This window comes from Phodopus roborovskii, unplaced genomic scaffold, assembly GCF_943737965.1.
Source record: "Phodopus roborovskii unplaced genomic scaffold, PHOROB, whole genome shotgun sequence".
Taxonomy (NCBI): domain Eukaryota; kingdom Metazoa; phylum Chordata; class Mammalia; order Rodentia; family Cricetidae; genus Phodopus; species Phodopus roborovskii.
Window position 1 is genome coordinate 6204684 of NW_026126636.1, and position 13860 is coordinate 6218543.

Below are 13860 nucleotides of genomic sequence, written 5' to 3' on the forward strand. Positions count from 1 at the left end.
GCCGCAGACCCAACACACCCAACACGGTATTTCAGAGATGAGGTTTGGAACTCCAGGACCCTAGGGTGCTGTGCCTGGGCCCAGGGGAAACGCAGCCCAGGCTTTTGGGTCAGCCAGTGGGTTGGCCTGCGGAGTGGGTGGCACACAGCAGGCAAGGGTGGATCTGGAGGTATTGAACAGTTCTTTCCTAAAATCATGTCAAGGGAGAGGCTGATGGAACCCACATGCGTGGTGTGTCGGATAGGCCCAAACCCCTTTGTGCCTTAGAGTCAGCCAGCGTGTGTGCCTTAGCCTTGGGGCACATCACACACAGCCTGTCTGTAAGTCCAGACAGACATTACAAGGCTTCTTGCCCTGTGCTGAGTGCAAAGAATGAGTTTGTATTGGAAAAGTCAGAAAGAAAATGTAAGGGACACGTCCAGCTGGGCCATCCATGTATTTGTCGTGTTTGCTCCTTGAGAGTTCACCTCTCTGGGTTGCGGGGAGGCGTTATCATCAATGAAAGGCTCAAAGGCTTGTTAAAGCCCTCTGCTGCCACATTCCTGGCCGCTTAAATCACCTCCCGAACAGAACAATGTCCATCATTCATTCACGCAGTCACCCCACATCCCGGTGGCTGGGAGGGCCCCTGTGACACAGGAAGGACTTTATGACCTGTGATGCCAAGCCTTCTCCCTTCTCCCAACACGGAAGCATGACGCTGCACAAAGCCCTCTCTAGGGTCTCCATGGAGGCTGCTCACCTCACCAGCCCCCACTGCCGAGCACCAGAGGCGGTGCCAGGCACACACGCTTCTCTTTTCCTTGCCCTGCCCTTTGCATTCCTGCCCCCAGCCCTCCAATTAGAGAAGGCTCCAGCTAGCTCCAGGCGGGGCAGGCTCTGAAGACTCATCCTGTGGGTTTCCATGGGCATCCTCAAAAGCCGGCAGCCCTCATCCTTTCCCAAGTTAGGCCAGAGGCCAGGAAAGGCTACCTTCACGTGGTGGCTCCCTCTGTGGGTCGTTCTAACGGGCTGAGGGCAGGCTGGCTTTGTCAGGGACACAGCACCTTCTTGATGAAGTCCGTCGGCTCTCCTGCACCAGCCCTGTGCTGGAAGACCCACATTGACACTCTGGTTCCTCCCTGTGAAGACTGAGGCCATGGGTCTGCATTTCTCAGTCATACCGGGCGCTCCTGGCATGGCTTTCCTTTCTTCGCATTCATGATATATGGGCCTCCTGCTCTTTATGCACACTGCAGCCGGCTGTGTGATCTTTGAAAGACCCCATGAAGCTGTCCTGCCAGTACCGTTTCCTATTCTTGGCTCTCTCTAGGCAGGTTCTGCCTCCTGCCACCCTCTGTGTGGGTTTATGTCACTCACCATCTATCTTATTCTTTGTGATTCCCTCATGGCTGCTACTTGTTCAGATGCACACGTGTGTCCACACACCTGCTAAACTCTGCAGCTCTGGCATTTAGAGGGGCCTCTGAAGCCTACTACAAGTACAGGTCGGAGGATCTGGCTGATGTGGGCACTGCCTCAGCCTTATGTTCTGCATTTCCTCTCCTGTCAAATAGGAGCACTAACAGCACCTTCATTAAATGGTGTGAGCATGGGGATGCTAGTGTGAGACAGGCATTGGGGTGGAGCCGGCAGTGAACTGGTTGTGATGAATCCACCGCGGTGGTTGCCCCTCCTCTTACGGTGTATTCACTGTGGAATGTGTCTAGCTTGCCCGTGTATTGGCTATTGGCCCTGCTCAGGGTTGGGGTATGCCGCCTCAGCCTCCATCGGGTAGTGTTGGTTTTTTTTTTGGGGGGGGGGTTGTTTTTGATTATTGTTTTTTGAGACAGGGTCTCTACATAGCTCTAGCTATCTTGGAACTGTATAGACTAGGCTAGCCTCAAGCTCACAGAGATCCACCTGCCTCCTGAGCCTTGTGATTAAAGCCTCCATGCCCATCTTTTGGGTCAGGGTTTGAATCCTGCTAGGCACTGCACAGGCCTGGCCTTGAGACACTTAGTGGATGGCAGACTCCAGGCACCTAGATTGTTGCAAGCAGGCTTGGGGATTGTGCGCGCTGGAGGAAGCTGGGGTGGGCACATGGATTGAGGCCTCCAGCTATAGAAACCACCCTCTGTGTCATCCACCCCACAGTGCTAGTCTGAACTGGGGAGGGAGAGGAGGATGTGAGCGGAGTGTTATTTTTGTAACCAAGTATAAAAAGCTATGAATTTTTAATGTCCTTTCCACCCTAGCGCCCCCTTGCAGGTCTTGTTGCACGAGTGGTGGCGGCTGCAGCCGTGTGTCTGCTGTGTGGCTTCCTGAGTGCACACTGTTCTTGCCCTCAGCCCAGGACGGCGGACACACGCACGCATGCGCGCCCCTGGAGCTTCAGGGCCAGGGAGGAGGCACCTCTGCCCTCCTGGCCCCTGCTCTGAGTTCTGCAGTCAGAAAGACAGATGCGCGTGGCACAGCTGCCATTCATCAGAACAGGCATCGAGAAAGCCTCATGTGCCAGGCCCAGCGTCGAGTGACTGGCTTGCATCACTCCTTTTAATCCTCGTCTTAGCAGAGATTATGGTCCCTATCCAGCTTCCTCATTCACCCCAAGGTTATGGCAGTTTGCCTCAGTGACAGAGGCTAGAGTGCCTCATTTACTGCCCGGAGGAGATGCGTAAAGATGGAAGGTGTGTTTCAAGGGCAAGTACTGTGGCAGCCCCTGTGAGCACAGGTGGCCTCCACCTGGCTAGTAGGGTTTATTCATCATGTCCTGCGATCTCACTTCTCCTCTAAGTGGGCCAAGGACCTGTACAGAGGAGAGGGCATCCTGTACTTCCTAAGGATTGCCTAGGAAGGAACCCATCAGTGTGTGTGAGTCACTTGGCACTGACTATCTGCCAGGGCCCGTGACAGATGCTTAACGTGCCTCCCTCACAGTTAATCTGTAGAGCAACTACAGGAGGTGGGTTCTGATCAATCCATCTTATAGGACAGGAGACAGGCTGCAATGGGTGAAGTCAGTTGCACAGAACAAATACCTAAGGAGCTGGCATTGAGACCTGTGCCCCTCCCACAACATGCTGGAGTAACCCATGAAGGCCCGGGGAGCATGGGCACCCTCCAGACACATGGCCGGGGCTCTGGGCAGTATCAGTACAGGGAGCTGCCTTCCTACATGCTCAGGCTGTCAGATATGACCTAGTCACTTTGTGATTCATGTAGTCTTTCACACCATCAGGAACAGAGACCCAGCATACTCGTTCTGTCTGCTACTGTACTCGGCCACATTCCTTTGAGCGCTATTCTTGTAATTAGCAGTGTTAAGGATAGACCCCAAGGCCTTTAGTAGGCAGGCACTCCTATGCCCCCAGCTCATCCTCTGACTTCTGTGCCTGTCCACTGTGTTTTGGCTGTGAGACACCTTTCTCCTTGGCGTTCATAACAAGAAGGCTGGCTGTGGTATTTCACACAGCACTAGGGAGGTAGAGGATCAAGAGTTCAAAGCTAAGGCAGGAGAGGTGGCTCAGTAGTAAAGAGCCCTGGCTGTTCTCCCAGAAGGCTTGTGTTCAGTTTCCAGTACCCACATGGCAGCACTCTATAATTCCAGGAAATTCAAACCAAGCCTGCCTCAGCTACATAAGTGAGAGGGACCACACATGTCCCATCCAAGGGGGGAATAAAGACAGGGAAGTGGGGGGGGGGGGAAGCTGCTCCATTGAGGGCTGTGGTCTGAGCCTGCAGTCCTGGGTGGACAGACCACAGCAAGTGCTTGTGGAAGGGATACAGCGGATCCCTGAAACCAGGGAAGGAGGAGGCAGGGAGCACTGTTGTGCCCTTAGCGTATGGGGTCCTCACCGGGGTCCTTGTAACCAGCACGTCTCCGTGGAACCTTCATTGCCATGTTTCAGGAGAGGAAGTGGATGTTAGAAAAGGCTGAGAAACTTGTCTCAGACCCGGTTTGTCTGGATTCAGAGCTACAAGGAGGAAGAGAGGGGGATGGGGCTGGAGGTGGGAGGGATCCACAGACAGCTGGCTGAGAACCTGCTCTGGGATCCCTCCCCCAGAGGAGCATGCAGCTGTGATGACAGAAGAGACAACTGTCAACCAAGAAGGTGCTGTGCTGCCCACTGCACAGAGGGCCTGTCTGAGTGGCACTGGATCAGAACTAGATCGGGAGAGCTATATACTGTGGGCTGCTTTTGTTGTTACAGAGACAAATTCTTGCTACGTAGCTCATTGACCTCAAACTGTGATCTTCCTGCCTCAGGCTCCTTAGTGCTGAGTTTATAATCATATGCCACCATAGCTACATGGACTGCATGTTGAGTAGTGGGTTAATGGTGGCTCCGTTGCAAGGCCACAACGTAGGCAGAGGCACGGTTAGTTGAGAAATAGCAGCGTGCAACCAGGAGGGGTCTCTGTCTCCCAAGCAAGGAACTCTGCGTGGTTGCGGGGTGGTGGTTGAGTTTTGCCACTCCAGTCACCCTCGTTTGCTGAGCCCTCCCTGTGGGTTGATGTATTAATTAGGCAGCATCTTTGTCTGGGAGGCACCTTGTGTGGAGTATCTGAATGAGCAGACCTGATGGCAGTTGTCAAAACACATGATACTTGGCCAGAGGCTCCATGGAAGCCCTTGGCACCCGTGTGGCCTTTGCTTACACCCCAGGCGTGGAATGTGCTCTTGCATGTCCCTGGCGGGTTGCCCGTTTCTGTTCTGGGGGCTCCTAGGAGAAGCAGAGGCTTGGGTTTTCCCAGACCATGCTGTGGGAAGGAGAGGGCCAGTTTCCCCAGAAGACGCCTGGGCTTGTTGGTGTTAACTCATCTCAGTCGCTTCTGTGGCCCAGACAACACGCTCCAGCTTGCAGGCCCTGAGTGGCCCTGCACTTGGGTGTTCTGCCATTGTTGGCAGTGTTGTGGGGTCTGGGACTACAGCCCTCCATTCTAGAACATGTGCTTTCACCTTCTACCTGATCTTCAGAAACTCCTCAGATATGGCTGCCTTCCACTTACTGCTAAGGCACATCCAGTTTTCAAGATTTGGAAGAGTGGCCCATATAGAGAGGCCAGGGGTTTGACCTTAGGATAGACTGGGGCTGAAAGTCCTGGCCTTAAATGGGAGGGCTTAGCTGCTCGTATACCTCAGCTCTGAGAAAGACCTGTGGCTTTGATTTTGTAGAGTGCTTTGCTCACCTGGTATCATTCTGGTCCCGGGTCACATCTGACTGGTAATAGGAAGGTTGAGGTTCTCCCTCAGCGGGGTGCTAGGTTTAAAACAAACAAACCCTCCTGTACCCATGTCTGCCTGGAAATGAGGCACTATCTCCTAGCTGTAATATCCAGAGCCTCCCAGTCAGGCACATCAGGCAGTAGCACTCTATGTAGTCTTGGTATTGGGGGGTCCACATTTATCCCCCAAGTTACTGTGTGGCTGGTTTGTTTACCACAGGCGTCATTGTCCTCTTTAACTGCCTGCCTGGTTCACTTTTGTTGTTGTTGTTGTTGTTGGTTTGGTTTGGTTTTGGTTTTTTGAAACAGGGTTTCTCTATATTGTTTCGGAGCCTGTCCTGGAACTCTCTCTGTAGACCAGGCTGGCCTCTAACTCACAGAGATCTGCCTGCCTGTCTCCTGAGAGCTGGGATTAAGGGCGTGTGCCACCAACGCGTGGCTTGCCTGGATTGCTTTTAAGATGGGGGGGGATATATAGAGCTGACTATGGTGTCACCCTTCTATAATCTCAGTATTTGGAAGGTGGGGGGCAGAAGGGCTGAGTTCAAGGCCAGCTGGGGCTACATGAGACCCTGTCTTAAGGCATGATGTGGTCAGAGAGTGGCTTCAGGGTCAGTGGAAACCCTGATGCTGGCCCACCCTCCATCCCCTCTCTGCTCTCTTCCCTAGACTTTTACAGCCTGGTGCAACTCCCACCTGCGGAAGGCCGGCACTCAGATTGAGAACATCGATGAGGATTTCCGGGATGGGCTCAAACTCATGCTTCTCCTGGAGGTCATTTCAGGTGAGGTTCAGGGAGCTCTGTGCAGTCACACTGCACCCTGGGACAACGTCAGCCTTTGTGGTAGGTAGTGCTGGAGTGGCTTGGGTAGCTATAAAGGCCCCTTCGCCGCCTGTCTTCTCAGGGGAGCGGTTGCCTAAACCAGAGCGGGGGAAGATGCGAGTGCACAAGATCAACAATGTGAACAAAGCACTGGACTTCATCGCCAGCAAGGGCGTCAAGCTAGTGTCTATTGGGGCAGAAGGTAAGCAGGGCTGGGCCGGCAGCTGGGCTCCCGGCTGCTAGGCTCCCAGGCAGGACTTGTGTGCTGAATACAGGAAGCTTTGCTGGTAGCGGAGCACTGACAGCCCCAGCCCCTTCTCAATAGTGATCGACAGTGGCTGCTACCCTTGATGGCATGAAGGATCCAGCCTCTACACCGTTAAGCAAAAGCTAGTTAGTATGCACTAGGGGCGAGGAGGAACCCTGTACACGTGACTTGGTTTCTGTCTGCCAAGAGCATCTCTGCCTTACCTCTTCCTTACGGGGGGAAGGAAATACAGTGAGAGAAGGGAACTAATAAACTGAGCGGGGTGTTGGAACAAGTTGTGCAAGGTCAGAGGTCAGCCCCTAGGCTTTGGTCTAGCTGCACAGGCTGGACACCCAAGATCCCTCTGTCCAGAGTGGACTCCCAAATCTGTGCCAAAATCTGTGCCGCCAACCCCAGAGCAGTCCACCTAGAACAGCAGCTCGTTAGGCCCTGGGGTCGGGTTCCCAGGCACCTTTGGATGAGTTGAGGCTCATGGAGGCCAGAGGCTGCCAGCAGCCTGGACTCCCGACTCTGCTCATTAGTCAAAGCAGAGTTTCTTGCTCTGACATCCATGTTGTCCCAGCTTTTAGAAAAACAAAGAAAACTAATTGCTGTTAATGACAGGGCCGAGAATTTGGCCAGGACTTTAGGCCAGAGTGTGCACCTCTGAGTTCCAAGGCCCTGCCCCAGCCTGGGACCTCTGAGGAGGGGTGCCAAGCCTTGCATGCCACAGTAGAGGTAGTTGGTGTTTGTTTAAAAAACCCAAACTCCCAAACTCAGGGAGGCCCAGACTTTCTGTCCTCTCGTGGGTCTTTCCTCGGGCTCCGCTGCAGCCCGACACTCGCGCAGCTGCGTTTGTTTTGTCCAGAGGCCGGTCTGTAACACTCGCACAGCTGCGTTTGTTTTGTCCAGAGGCCGGTCTGTAAACACAGACGGGAGAAAGACAGGGCCCACTTGCCTTCCAGTCTCCACTCCATTTGGGGAAAAGTTTGGTCTGCAAATGCTCCTCCCCTTTTTACGCCCTGGCTGACTCTGTCCCGGTCCCTAGGACTATCACATGCCCAGACAAGGGTAGAGGGCAGCTTCTTCACAGAGCATGCTTGAGCACACCAGCCTGGCCCTGTTTCCCGGCCCCTCGCACAGTCTGGCAATTGAGGAACATGGCTTCTTCCTCAGGGTTATGAGGGGGCGAGTTAAAGGAAGCGCAGCGGGGGTCACAGAAGCAGCTGGCAGATGTGTTGTGCCCCCGCCCCCAAACTCTGGCCAGCCCGTACCTGTGTCAGCTGTGGGAGGGGACGTGTCCCTAGACTGGAGGAACCTCTTGAAATTTAGCTTTTCGGATGGAAGAGCTGTTGTCTCCATGCTGTAGCAGAGCAGGTAGCCCTTCTTGGTATCTGGATCTATAGCTGTGAATCCTGGGAAGACGGGATAGACATTCCATTCACCTGCCTTCCCTAGAGCCTAAGTGCTAGACTGCTCACCTGATATCGTCTGCTGTGACTGAGCTCTAAGTAGGGACACCCACTATACAGAGGCAGACTGTAGGCTTACCAGGAGGCAGGCAGGGTGCTGGCAAGGAAGAAAGGAAGCGGCTGGTCCAGTGAACTGAGCAAAGACCTCCTTAGTCCTAAGGGCAGGCTACGCACATAAAGGAGGATGACAAGTGTGAGGTGAGGACCATAGACCTGCCTGGGACAGTCTTGGGAGGAGCGGGCCTATGAGAAAAGGCCTTTGTGGCTAGAAAGCCCGTGTACAGAGAGAGGCCTGGGGAGTGGCACTATCTAGAGAATGCTTAATGCATCCTCCTGCTAAGGAAGGCTCAGCCTGGGCGTGAGGCAAGGAGCCTGGCTGTCACTAACAGCCTTCTTCCCCCTGCCCTTTGTGCCATGTGCAGAGATTGTAGATGGCAATGCAAAGATGACTCTGGGAATGATCTGGACCATCATCCTCAGGTTCGCCATCCAAGACATCTCTGTGGAAGGTAAGCCATGGAGGAGAGCTGCCCCTTCCCTCTCCCAGGGCCTGGGGAATTTAGAAAGAACTCGACGCTTTGTCTCCACGCTTCCGTGCTTGCTTGGGGCCCATCTCTCCCACACACAGCCCTTCCTTGCCCCAGGTTACCCCAGGACACTGGTGCTCTGTGGCCTCCAGTTCTTGAACCAACCCCATATTCTCCTAATGAAGTAGACCAGGATGACTGCCACCATTGTATAGCCTGGTGCCCTGAGCATCAGCTGGAGTTGGGCCTGGCTTCTTCTCTTTCTGTTCCACACACCTATTGAGGGCGTTCGATTGGGCCTGCTTAGGCCATCCAGGAATGTTGCTTCTTCCAGCTAGCCACTGTGTGCACCAGAGAATGAAGAAAGCCGTGAGGCTAGTGTATAGTGATGTTTCCTGGGTGCTGGGTCACCATAGTGATCAGGATAGATGTGTCCCTGTCTCCATAGGACTTCCTAGTTACCCACAAGGAAAAGATGGAAATAGCTGAGGCTAGTCTCCAGGGCTCACGCACCATGTGGCCTAATGGCTACTGACAGGCTAGTCGGGGATGGGGAGCAGGTTCAGAGCCTGTCCTTAACACTTTCTGGGGGTAGTTTTGGTGACAAGGCTTCTTGGGGCTAGGCTCTGTGTGCTGGCAAGTGGATGGGCAGAGATCCATGCATGTCCGTGATGGGAGCGGCTGCCACTGTTATAATGTCTGTTCTCCTTTCTCTGGGCTTTTGTTTGTTCCCAGGCCTGACGTTAAAGGCCTGTTCAGCTTGAGCCCCGGTCTGTGAGTTAACTTTGACCGTATCTTTCTGTCGTCGTGTGCTTTGCAGAGACCTCTGCCAAGGAAGGGCTCCTCCTCTGGTGCCAGAGAAAGACCGCCCCATATAAAAATGTCAACGTCCAGAATTTCCATATCAGGTAGGTGCCTGGCAGTACTCTGCGTGTCCTGGGATCCAGGTCCTTCCTCATGTTTCATCCTGGTCTGTGATAGAGTGTGCTTCACTAAGTCCCTGCTCTGCTATGGGCCCCTGTGCCCATTGGAAAGTCTGTTCAGATAGGAGCCTGAAGTTTTTAAAACACCTTCTTCCTCAAGCAAGGTGGCCCTCGGAGGCCGTAGTCAGACTTTCTTCATCTGGATGTTGCAAGGACAGGTGCATAGATTGCCATTGTGTTTAACTTAAGAGAATGTGTTCTCCATCTGCTAAGGTGGGCAAAACTCAGCCCAGCCGGGGGTCGTCTGCTGTTCCCGGGGTGAGGGAGGCAGAGGATAGGTGCAGTTACTATGAACTGCAGAGGACAGTTTGTGCCATGTGAGGCCAGAGCACAGGGGGCTATTGTCTGCCTGGGGTGCCCCTGAACTTAGACTCATTCAGTGAGTGACGTTACCGCCTAAGCCTCTGGGACAGGACCCACTGGGCCTTATGTGTCCTTGGCCTCTCTGGGGGCCCTGTGCTGATGTCATAAACTTTCTCCTGTCCTTAAAAGCACATGGCCCCCTTGGTGGCTCTTCTGAGTGTATCTCTTCTCTGCTGAGTCAGTAAGTATTTATGTAGTCTGCCCGCTGCTTCTACACATGGCAGCACAGCAGCGGCCGCCACAGGAGTCCCCTCCCCTCCTCTCCAACAGATACAGGTGTTTGGGCTGCTCATTTCAGACTGAGGAGATGGGAAGTAGGGGAGCCATTCTGAGCAGGTGGCACAGACATCCACCCAGGATCTGGAGATGAAAATGTGCCTAGTCTAGCTTGCGACTTTGTAGGAATCATTTTTGCTCCAGAGAACATCAGGCCACCCAACGCCTGGCACTTAGCCAGCCCCTGGCCCGTGCCTCCATGATTGGGTCAGCCAGGGTTCAGGATCCCACCCACCTACCATAGTGAGCGGTCCCCTGGTACAGGCCTGTCCTGTTTGGTGAGCCCTTGTATGCAGTGCTAGGCTGCTTAGGCCATCTCACTGATCAGCAGACACCCGGTACTTGTCACCATGTAAGGTTCTGTGAAAGCATTAACTCAATCCTCATAACAACTCTGGCCTAGCTGCTGCCACTGTCCCCACTTTACAGGCATGGAAACCGAGGAAGCAGACTTGCTCAAGGTCACACTGTCAGTGCCAAATCAGTACTTCATCATCCTTTATCCCAGACTGTCTGGCTGAGGCTGTGCTCAAAGCTACTCTGGCATACCTTGTCCCTGCAGTACCTAGTGCACACTGAGCCTTCTGTGTGTGTGTGGGGGGGGGGGGGATTAGTCATTGCTGAAGGCTCACAGGGGCTATCAGGACTCCCAGGGAGCAAGAACCCACGTCCTAACTTTTGCCTTCCCTTACAGCTGGAAGGATGGTCTGGCCTTCAATGCCCTCATCCACCGCCACAGACCTGAGCTGATTGAGTATGACAAACTGAGGAAGGTAAGTGTCTCTGATCTCTTTTCTATCCTCATTGCTGACCTGGATTCTGCCCAGCTACGGAAATTGGGAGAACCTCATGCTAGCTTTTTCCTGGTCGCTAGTTTGGTGGCTGACGCTCACCTCCTAGACCCTGCAGGCACTATCCCATTTCCCTCCATGGACATTACAACAGGCTGGACTCCTTTAGAGCCCATATTAGTTGACCTTTGACCCCATTCCTGACCTTCTGGATTCTAGAAGCATTCTTCTCTCCAGGGGAAGAAGGGAGTTTCGAACCTTCCAGATGGCCACCATTTCCTGTGCAATCTTGCTCTTACTTGCTTACATAAAGCTGAAAGCCTGGCCTCCTGGGGAAGGCAGAAAACCATGTCCAAAACACTTGTGCACACTAGGCCAGTGCCCTGCAGGGTGCAGAGCCAGGCGGCAGTTGCAGAATGACAGAACCCTGGGCTGCTCAGCTTGGGGAAGGACCCCTGGAGACAGAGGGGGGCATCTGCATCCAGCCTGCTTGGGAGTAGTGGGGAGAGCGGTCCTGAGGCTGAAAAGTAGTGAAGGAGTGAAGTAGCGGTGGGTCCCTGTGTTATAGTCACTGGGGTGTCCTAGAGAGGGAAACGTCACACGCGCGCGCACGCACGCACCCCACCGGGGTCTCCCAAGCCTAGACCACACCTGCAGCAGGGGTTTAGAGCACAGGATTTGACTATGGCTGGCTGGCAATTCTGTGAGAAGTGGTACCTGCTGGCTTTGGGCAGGGGTTGTGCTGTCTAGAAGGCCTTTCTCCTTGTGTGGCGCACAGGGATGAGAATTCTAGGACACTGTACAGCCCTGCTCCTCGGCTCTCCTGTCTTAGGCCATCCCCCTTTTGCAGTTACCTGGGTTCTGCTCCTGATGGAATTCTCCATTTCTCCCACCTGCTCCCCCCCCCCCAGGATGATCCAGTCACCAATCTAAACAATGCTTTCGAAGTGGCTGAAAAATACCTTGATATCCCCAAGATGTTGGATGCTGAGGGTGAGTACCTCCCCTGTGTTCAGTCAATGCCATGTTTCCTGGGGCCTCGCCTGTATGGGCCCAGCTTCGGTTGGGCTCCAGAATTCATCAAGCCTAGGGAAAACCTTGGGGATCTAGCTGGCTGAGCCAGGAGAAAGGTCGGATGAGCCCGAGGTGGCCAGTTACACCCAGAACTCTAGAAAGGGGAGAGAGCAGTGCTTAAAGAGCCATTCATTTTTATGAGGCCGTTGGCGGTCCAGACTCACAGAGGGGCAAGGTGGCTGGAGAGGCCGGCCCCTGGCTGCCTGGGAACAGCCCTGGCCTCTCTCCTGACCAGCTGAAAGCCTGGGGTCTGGAGCCCGCCAGAGTGGAATGTTGTTTTTTCCTTTTCCGGCTTTGCTCCGTTTCCCAGCCAGCACCACCCCCAGCCAGGACGCATGTCTCTGGCCTCTGGTGGCCCTTGGAGTTCACTGTCCTGCTGCCTTTGAGGCCATTCTCAGAGACAGGAAGCGGCTTTATTCCAGTCGCGTTCCCACAGCTTTGGCCTTTCCTGAGACCATAGAGGGAGGTTAGAATTGTAGCTGAGCCCAACCAGTGTTGAGTCAGCTTAGAGGGTCTTTCCCCTGGCTTAGTTGTGGCTTTGGGAGCCTGTGGGTCCTAGCAAGTGGCCTCACCCCTGCTTGGGCCATTTAACCCTTGTTGTTCACTTACAGACATCGTGAACACAGCCCGGCCCGACGAGAAGGCCATAATGACATATGTGTCCAGCTTCTACCATGCCTTTTCAGGAGCGCAGAAGGTACCGGGCAGGGCCAGGCAGCCCTCCTCGCCGCCGCCGCTGCCTTTTGCCTCTCACGCTCACTTCATTTCTCTTGCAGACAGCAGTAGCCTCTCTTGGACTAGAAGCCAGCTCCCTCAGTCCTGGGCACTGCCGCCTATCTATCTAGTCCTTGCTCAGCCTATTGAGCATCTACTGTATACCAGGCTCTGTTCACTCACAGTGAGGACACAGGCAGGCCATGTGATGTGATGAGGAGCCAGTGGAGGCCAGGGGACAAGGTGGTGTGGTGGGCTGCCGGCTCCTTCAGCTGGAAGGGGCTTCGGCAGAGGCAGAGGCTGCCAAGTGAAGGCTGAACAGGCAGGGCGAGGCAGTAAGTGGGGAGGCTGGGGCAAGCACAGGAAAGCGTAGGAGCTAAAGGCAGCCAGCCGTGGGCAAGTGTGCTTCACTCTAGAGCCCGGGAGACCTCCGCTGGGGTATTTTTATTTTATGTGTGAGCATGTTGCGTGCCTGTATGTTTGTGTACACATGTGTGCTCGCTCCCTAGGGAGGCCAGGTGTTGGATCCTCTGGAACTACAGTTACTCATGGTTGTGAGCTGCCATGTGGGTGCTGGCTACTGAACTGTGAGTCCTCTGCGAGAGCAGCCAGTGTTTTTAGCTGCTGAGACATCGCTCCAGTTTTGTTATTGTTGTTAAGGCAGGGTCTCGTGTAGCTCAGCTAGCTGTACAAAGTCCTGGCACTCTTTATCCCCCTCCCAAGTCCTGGCATGGGCTACCTACCACTTGTGTTTTTTGGTTTTTCAAGACCATTTCTCTGTGTAGCCTTAGCTGTCCTGGAACTCACTCTGTAGACCAGGGTGCCCTCGACTCCCAGAGATCCGCCTGCCTCTGCCTCCCGAGTGCTGGGATTAAAGGCGTGTACCACCCAGCCTGTTGTTTTCAATTTTTTGAGACAGTGTCGTTTGATGTAGCCCAGAACCCTAGGATCTTCTACATAGACCAGGCTGGCCTCGAACTCTCAGCGGTCCTTCCTGTCTCTGCCTCTTGAGTGCTAGGATTGCCAGTGTGTGGCTCTGCCTGACTCTTTTTGAGGCAGGATCTTACTGTGCAGCTCTTCCTGCCTCCATCTCCCAAGTGCTAGGATTATAGGTATGGGCTGTTGAGCCCAAAATCATTAGAAGCTTATGCAAAAAGTGGTTGGTAGTTCAGGTGACATGATTCTACCTAGGCTTTCAGAAAACAGTCATTTAACTTTCGACTTTCTGGTTCCAAATGCAGCTGCTTTCATACAGTCTAGTTTGTTTCACTGGCCTGGTTGAAAAGGAGGCCCCACCTCAGAGTCTGATGGCCGGCCCTTTTGCACACATTGGCAGGGCATGTGTGTGCCCCAGGTCTGAGCTCCACTGGCTTCCAGTCCAG

At 54.0% G+C, this 13860-nt stretch overlaps 1 protein-coding gene across 4 annotated transcripts in view; it reads left to right on the forward strand.

The window, feature by feature from the left end:
• The window catches only part of Actn4 (actinin alpha 4), a 64777-nt gene that overhangs the window by 34975 nt on the left and 15942 nt on the right, over positions 1–13860 (forward strand). For 2 of the 4 annotated variants that reach the window (XM_051207566.1, XM_051207564.1), the window contains exons 2-8: positions 5878–5992; positions 6114–6233; positions 8173–8259; positions 9098–9185; positions 10594–10672; positions 11602–11683; positions 12376–12461. In XM_051207566.1, the coding sequence (XP_051063523.1) occupies positions 5878–5992; positions 6114–6233; positions 8173–8259; positions 9098–9185; positions 10594–10672; positions 11602–11683; positions 12376–12461 (657 nt within the window). The remainder of the gene's footprint in view (positions 1–5877; positions 5993–6113; positions 6234–8172; positions 8260–9097; positions 9186–10593; positions 10673–11601; positions 11684–12375; positions 12462–13860) is intronic. The other 2 variants (XM_051207567.1, XM_051207565.1) reach the window with 1 other exon arrangement.